The sequence below is a fragment of the Palaemon carinicauda genome, chromosome 16, assembly GCF_036898095.1.
Source record: "Palaemon carinicauda isolate YSFRI2023 chromosome 16, ASM3689809v2, whole genome shotgun sequence".
Classification (NCBI taxonomy): Eukaryota; Metazoa; Arthropoda; class Malacostraca; order Decapoda; family Palaemonidae; genus Palaemon; species Palaemon carinicauda.
Window position 1 is genome coordinate 29,487,437 of NC_090740.1, and position 8,525 is coordinate 29,495,961.

The 8,525-nt window shown below is 33.2% G+C and overlaps 2 protein-coding genes across 2 annotated transcripts; both read right to left on the minus strand.

Annotated features, from left to right (window-relative positions):
• Nucleotides 1-301: 301 nt before the first annotated feature.
• On the minus strand, nucleotides 302-4,149 carry LOC137655208 (uncharacterized). The gene is made up of 2 exons (XM_068389090.1): nucleotides 4,084-4,149; nucleotides 302-754 (listed from the first exon to the last, which is right to left on the minus strand). The coding sequence occupies exons 1-2, from the start codon at nucleotides 4,147-4,149 to the stop codon at nucleotides 302-304; spliced, it is 519 nt and encodes a 172-aa protein (XP_068245191.1).
• A 968-nt stretch (nucleotides 4,150-5,117) lies between these two features.
• Nucleotides 5,118-6,253, minus strand: LOC137654996 (acanthoscurrin-1-like). The gene is made up of 2 exons (XM_068388892.1): nucleotides 6,221-6,253; nucleotides 5,118-5,605 (listed from the first exon to the last, which is right to left on the minus strand). Exons 1-2 carry the CDS (start codon nucleotides 6,221-6,223, stop codon nucleotides 5,156-5,158), a joined length of 453 nt encoding a protein of 150 aa, XP_068244993.1. The 5' UTR covers nucleotides 6,224-6,253; the 3' UTR covers nucleotides 5,118-5,155.
• Nucleotides 6,254-8,525: the final 2,272 nt, after the last annotated feature.

The window sequence follows — 8,525 nt, forward strand, 5'->3', positions numbered from 1 at the left end:
AAATTTCACGCATTAGCTTATGATTAAAATTTCTAGAAAAATACTCTTTTTCTGGGAATTTGTCTTAATCAGTCTTAAAGGGTATGAGAATATGACTATTTCAATATTTCCTTTCTTCATAAAAAAAAGATAATATAAAATGTTAAATCGATCATTTTTCATGTGATCTAAAAAAAGTTTAGAAAGTATTATGAATAATATTATATATAAAAAAGGAGGATTTTGCATAAACCATAGAGAAAAAAAGAGTTGTTTAGTTTAGTTTTTATTTAAAAAAGTATTTTACAATTTGCAAAATCCTTTATCCATAGCGACGGCCACCGGAGAATCCACCTCCTCCGATGGAACCACCATGACCTCCTCCAATTCCTCCTCCATGTCCACCACCAAAGGAGCTACCTCCAAAGGATCCTCCTTTACCGCCTCCAAATCCTCCTCCTTGTCCACCACCAAAAGAGCCACCTCCAAAAGATCCACCTCCGAAGGATCCACCTGATCCACCTCCAAAGGATCCTCCTACGTGTCCACCTCCAAGGGATCCTCCTCCAAAACCACGGCTTCCATATGAACGACCACCGAAGGATCCACCGCCAATGCCTCCTCCATGACTGCCACCGAAGGAGCCACCTCCAAATCCACCTCCTCCTCCAAATCCGCCTCCTCCTCCAAATCCACCTCCACCGAATCCGCCTTTACTACCACCTGCGTGGCACATGGCCACGACTGTGGCTAAGGCGGTGATCAGCAATAATTTCTGGAAAGGAAATAAAATCTTTTAATCATTTATTGCCACCTTGAAAACTTTGTGAATTGATTTTAGTCGAAAAGAATATTGCAAATAATTAAGTGATTTCTTCTATAAATAGAAAGGTCACACAAGCCCATGCTATCAATATTATATTTGTTATTTTCTTGTTATTTTACGTCAGTTCTTTTCACTCAAGATGTTTCATTTGGCTTTTAAATCTTTTCCTTATGTTAACACCAGAAATTGATATCAAAATCAACCTAGAATACTGTTTAGCAAGAACATTCTACCATAAAACAACAGTGAATTGACCATTTTCAGTCATAATAATAAAAGTATGTTTTTTGTTACTATTGTAAAGGTAAAGTCAACTTTCTTAGGTGTTAGCAATATTCTCTATTTATCATTTAGTGATAGTTTTCAAAACCTCCACCAAATTTCTCCAAAAAGACATTTCATTTATTCTTATAACAAATGAAAGGAATAAACTCCTTATACGCAGTCCACATATTATGGGGACCACACTTGTTATGTTTAAGGATTGAAGCTATGGAAGAGTTTAAGCCACATAGAAATTTGATGGGTGTCAATTCTCCTTACCATTATGTGGAAGAGTTCTTTCTGTGGGGAAGGAAAAACTAGAACTGTGTCTTCAGCTTCACCATTTGATGCTTTTATACGCTATTGAGGGTATCATCCTTGGCCTTATGCAGTGAGGTTATGCAAGAAAAAGCAAGAGGTTAACCTTGGGGAAAGAGAGACTTTTTTTCAGTGACTAATCCGTGTTTGTGTTATCATTTCACTATTTAAGTAAAACTGTTATTTCACTCATTAAAAATCTCTCTTTTTAGTAACGAAATCATATACTATTTTAATTTCTTGGAGTTTTGAATATTGTTAATCGTTTTATTTTTTATTTTCTAAACTCAGTAATTTTTTTTTTATTTCAGCCATTTTCATTATCATGAAATATATTATAGATTATATATATATATATATATATATATATATATATATATATATATATATATATATATATATATATATATATATATATATGTATTGTCCTTCTACTATTTCATATAATTAATTAGATATTATCTCAGACTTCTTTATCATTCCCGTTGATATTCAGTCCCAAGAAGAAAAATAAGAGAATCTGAGTATTCGTCGTGGTATTAAGCTTGCTTCATACGATCAGTTTTTTTTTTCCGTTAGTTTTCTTTGACCATTGCTTATCATACTATATACACATGACAAGTAGTTTGGCCTAAAAAAAAAGCTCGTTACATATGCATATAATGCTGCTCACTTTACATTAATTCTATCTCCTGAATATAGATCTGAGGTTGCTGAATCCCTTAATAGAGATTCAGATAAAATTATTGCGTGGTGAAAATTATGGGGCTGGAAGTTGAAAGGACAGTGTCTCCTCATCATCCGGATCTCAACATTGATAATATTTCTTTAACTCTGTATGACTCTTTTAAAATTTTAGGCGAGATTCTTGATAGCAAATTTACTTTTGTGAAACACATTCGGTGTATCTCTTCCTCAATTGCACAAAAATTGACTTATTGAGAAAGTCTTTTAAAATTTTTGGTGATAAATCTATTCTGAAAAAGTGTTTTAATTTTTGTTATTTTATCTTGTTTTGGGTATTGATCTTCAGTCTGGTCTTCAGTTGCGGAATCTCATCTTAATTGGTTGGGCAGGAACTTAAGGTCTATTGAATTTCTTATATCTGATAAAGATATTTTTCTCTGGCACCGTCGTTCAATTAGTTCGTTATGCATGTTACATAAGATTTTCCATAATTCTGATCATCCTTTACATTCAGATCTTCTCGGACAGTTCCATCCTGTTCGTAATACTAGGTAGGCAGTTAATTCTAATAGCCAGGCCTTCTCCATCACGAGGCTCAATACTACACAGTATTCTAAAAGTTTTATTCTAGCTGTGACCAAGTTGTGGAAAGATTTTCCTAATCGGGCAGTTGAATCAGTAGAATTTCAAAAGTCTAAATATACCGCAAAGGTTTTTAAGTTGAATAGGCTAACATAAGTCTTTTTTATAGTTTTATATATAATATATCTGTTTTGATGTTTTTACTGTTTTTTAAAATATTTTATTCTAAATGTTCATTATTTCCCATATCGTATATTCATTTCCTTATTTCTTTTTATAACTGGGCTATTCTTCCCTATTAGAGCCCTTAACCTTATAGAATCTTGCTTTTCCAACTAAGGTTGTAGCTTAGCTATTAAAATGATAATAAATATTAAGAAAATAAGTGTGTCATACACCTACAAATTCAGAAACTTTTGCATAATATACATTTTGGTTCAATACATACACACAAACACACACACATACACACACACACACACACACACACACACACATATATATATATATATATATATATATATATATATATATATATATATATATATATATATTAGTGCACTTGAAGTGTTATAAATGACTGCTAATTATTTATATAGGTCTGCACACACACATATAGATTGAAACCTTCCGATCACTACCCTATTTATAGCCAACTGTTTCGGCAATTTGTCAGAGTTTTGTGGTTTCTGAGTGTGCTTCTCTGGGGATACTGCCTCTCATAAGGGTCTAAATACTCCTTCTACCCCCTACCCAAGGGAAGGGTAGAGTCCGAATAGTTATACGACTGAAATTTGTTGCTGAGTATTACAGGAAAGATATTTATATATCTATATACAGTATAAAGCCAGTCACGTTGCTCGATATCATATAGGACATATATATATATATATATATATATATATATATATATATATATATACTCTGTATATATATATATATATATATATATATATATATATATATATACTGTATATATATATATATATATATATATATATATATACTGTATATATATAGATAGATAGATAGATACATACATACATACATACATACATACATACATACATACATACATACATGCATATATATATATATATATATATATATATATATATATATATATATATATATGTTTGTATGTATGTGTGTTCTGGTACATTGTACAGTATATTGATGCTTTAGACTCTAAAGCATCAATATACTGTGCTCTAAAGTTTAGAGCAAGTCCAGTCTTGTCCTTCTGTATATTTCCAGTAATCGGGAGTTAGCCAAGACTCTGAGGTTTCGTATATGACAAAAAAATCAAATCATTCAAACATACAAAAAGTCACTTCTCTTTAATAATATTTTCAAGAAGGGAGTTAGTGGCTTAGTAAGCTTAGGCGTAACTAGAAAAGGACTCATTAATTGGTAATTTAAAGTACTTTCCATTTCTTTGTGTCATTTTCTTTCTCTTTTCCTAAGTGAATGAAGCACACTTCAACAGACATCTATGTGCCAGCGAGCAGTTAGGTTGTGAATGAGAGACTCGTGAATGCAACTAAACTTTATATAGTCGGACCTTGAGTGTTTATACAACCCGTTCCAGTCAAGAACGGCACACAAATTCAACTACAATGGTACAGGGAAATACATTAATAGATAGGTTATCGGTGAGAGGAGAGAGCGATAACGACAATATATAGAAAAAAAAATAAGGAATCCCGTTTATATACCGCTCGTGTATCCCACACAAGCGGTCCAAATATGTGAAAAGTGTGGCATCACTTGGCTCAAAAAGAGAATTTTTCTGTTCGTTAATAGAAAGAATCCAATTATCAGATGTCGTAAGGACGTACTAATGCCAGTCGACCTCACACTGTGAATAATACTATTAGATTGCAATTTTCGACAATGATTTTCTAATACGAGAGTTACTGTTACAGACCGATAACACGATTATCAGAAGTAAGAAATGAATAACGATTATGAAAAGGGAAGGATAACCAAGGAAGAAGAGAGAGAGAGAGAGAGAGAGAGAGAGAGAGAGAGAGAGAGAGAGAGAGAGAGAGAGAGAGAGATTTAATTGATGAAGAAGTAATGAAAGTGAAGAGTACTAAAGAGTATAAATAAACTTATATTTTGAACAAGATGTGATAGCTATGAAAAATAGCGAATTTTCTGGAACATATCATAGACGATTCAGGAAGGAAGTCTTCAAATTTCACGCATTAGCTTATGATTAAAATTTCTAGAAAAATACTCGGTTTCTGGGAATTTGTCTTAATCAGTCTTAAAGGGTATGAGAATATGACTTTCAATATTTCCTTTCTTCAAAAAAAAAATATAATATAAAATGTTAAGTTGATAATTTTTCCTGTGATCTAAAAATAGCTTAGAAAGAATTATGAATAATATTATATATAAAAAAGGAGGATTTTGCATATAACATAGAAAAAAAAAGAGTTGTTTAGTTTAGTTTTTATTTAAAAAGTATTTTACAATTTTCAAAATCCTTTATCCATAGCGACGGCCACCGGAGAATCCACCTCCTCCGATGGAACCACCATGACCTCCTCCAAATCCTCCTCCATGTCCACCACCAAAGGAGCTACCTCCAAAGGATCCTCCTTTACCGCCACCAAATCCTCCTCCGTGTCCACCACCAAATGAGCCACCTCCAAAGGATCCTCCTTTACCGCCTCCAAAAGATCCACCTCCGAAGGATCCACCTCCAAAGGATCCTCCTCCGTGTCCACCTCCAAATGATCCTCCTCCAATACCACGGCTTCCATATGAACGGCCACCGAAGGATCCACCGCCAATACCTCCTCCATGACCGCCACTGAAAGATCCACCTCCAAATCCACCTCCTCCTCCAAATCCACCTCCACCGAATCCGCCTTTACTACCACCTGCATGGCACAGGGCCACGACTGTGGCTAAGGCGGTGATCAGCAATAGTTTCTGCAACGGAAATAAAATAGTTTAGTCACTTCTTGCCATCATGAAAACTTTTTGAATTGATTTTAGTTGAAAAGAATGTTGCAAATAATTAAGTGATTTCTTCTATAAATAGAAAGGTCACACAAGCCCATGCTATCAATATTATATTTGTTATTTTCTTGTTATTTTACATCATTGCTTTTCACTCAAGAGGTTTGGAAATTTAATTGGCTTCTAAATCTTTTCCTCTTATTAACACCAGAAATTATATCAAAGTCAATGTGGAATAAAGGTAAGCATGAGTATTTTAACATAAAAAACCAATGAATTGACCTTTTTTCTGAGTCATTATCGTAAAAGGATTAGTTTTTTCTACTGTTGTCAAGACAAAGTCAACTACAAAGCAATCAATGAGTGGAAATTCAAATTTTTTTTTTTTTTTTTTTTTTTTCAATATAAACTACCTTCTCGATTGTTTTTTTGTGATATTTTGAAAAACCTTCATCAAATTTCTTTAAAAGGAAATCCTTATACGCAGTCCACACTTTATGGGGACCACACTTGTAACGATTGAAAATTGAAGTTATGGAAGAGTTTAAGCCATATAGAAATTGGATGGGTGTCAATTCTCCTTACCATTATGTGGAAGAGTTCTTTCTTTGGGGAAGGAAACACTGGAACTGTCTTCAGCTTCTCTGTGCATTGCTTTTATACTCTCTTGGGGGAATCATCCTTGGCCTTATGCAGTGAGGTTATGTAAAAAAGAGCAAGAGGTTGACCTTGGGAAAAGGAAACTTTTTTCAGTGACTAATCCGTGTTCGCGTTATCATTTTACTATTCATATATACTCGTTATTTCACTTCCTTTATATCTATCTTTTCAGTAATACAGTCTGATACTGTTTTGGTTCTCGGAGTTTTAAATATTGTTGATATTTTCTAATTTTCTTTTTACTCAGTCATTTGCTTTTATTCAATCCAATTTCATTATGTTTTTACTATCATATATACACGTTATTTCACTCTTTGTTCTAATTTTGGAGTAATGTTGGTTGCTGCTGTTTGTTTTTTGGGGTTTTAACTATGATTTATGTTCTTAATTTTTTTTTGTTCAGTATTTTCCCCTTTATTTCATCCCTTTTCATTATTTACATTTTTATATACCAAATATATTATATTTTGTCTCTCAACTATTCACACTTGGCTTTGATTTTGGGCTCTATGGAATATTCAATTACGAATTGATTTTTGTAATACAATTGCTGTACAAGAAGAAGTGAATCAGAGTATTTGTAGCGGTATTAGAATTAAATTTGGTGAGGAAGAAATGTAAACAACACATTTGCGTCTCCAATGCTGGATGGAAGGGTGTCAAACAACTACTCTATAAGGAAATTTTAAGTGTTCAACTATTGACTTCTTTCTTAACCCATATATATATATATATATATATATATATATGTGTGTGTGTGTGTGTGTGTGCGTGTATGTGTGTGTGAGTGTGTTTGGGTGTACTCTATCACCTCTACCTACGCCTGTTGACGCAAAGGGCCTTGGTTAGATTTCTCCAGTCGTCATTATCTTGAGCTTTTAATTCAATACTTTTCCATTCATCATCCACCTCATCATCATCATCATCTCTCTCTCTCTCTCTCTCTCTCTCTCTCTCTCTCTCTCTCTCTCTCTCTCTCTCTCTCTCTTTATATATGTATATACACACACGCACACACACATATATATGTATATATATATATATATATATATATATATATATATATATGTATTTATATATGTATATATACATATACATATAGATAGATTGATAGATAGGTATAGATATATAGATAACTAGATAGATGAATAGATAGGTAAGCATATATATACTTATATATGTGTTTATATATTACATACACATACACACATACATACATACACACGTATATATATATATATATATATATATATATATATATATATATATATATATATATATATACATATAGGTATATGAGGATACTTTAGATCAAGGATGGAAGATAACGGAAAACATCCTTAAGTATAATATTGGCCTTCTGGATATTCTGGATATTTCCAGTAATCGGGAGTTAGCTCAGACAATGAAGCTTTGAAGGTTCGTTTAACACACGATGGAAATCTTTCAAGCATGCAAAAAGCCTCTTGTTTCCATAACATTACATTCGAGAAAGGAAATTAGTGGCTTATGCTGTGGCGGCCTGGTGGTAGAGTCCTTGCCTGGTGATGCCCGGAATAGGGTTCGAGTCGCGCTCAAACTCGTTATTTCCTTTGGTCACTGCAACCTTACCATTCTTGTGAGCTAAAGATGGTGGATTTTGGGAGCCAACAGGGCTATCCACTGAGTCATCAGCAGCCATTGCCTGGCCCTCCTAGCTCGGTTAGAGAGTGGGCTTGGGCGCTGATTATATATATGGTCAGTCTCTAGGGCATTGTCCTGCTTGATAGGGCAATGTCACTGTCCCTTACCTCTGTCATTCATGAGTGGCCCTTAAAACTTTTAAACCTTTATGTAACAAGCCCAGGCGTAACCAGTTAACACCCCATAGATTTATATTGAAAATAATCTTTCTCTCTTTATATTTTTGTCCTTATTTTCTCTTTTTCTAAGTTGATGTTGTACATATCAACAGACAACTTAGTGAAAAGTGTGACTTTATTGGCCTACACTTTTCTGTTCATCATAAGAGGAGATCCAGTTATTATTATTATTATTATTATTATTATTATTATTATTATTATTATTAGCCAAGCTACAACCCTAGCTGGGAAAGCAGGATGCTATAATCGCAAGGCCTTCAACAGGGAAATATAGCCCGGCGAGGAAAGTAAATATGAAAATAAATAAACTTATGAGAAATAATGAACAATTAAAATAAAACATTTTAATTACATGTAACAACATTAAA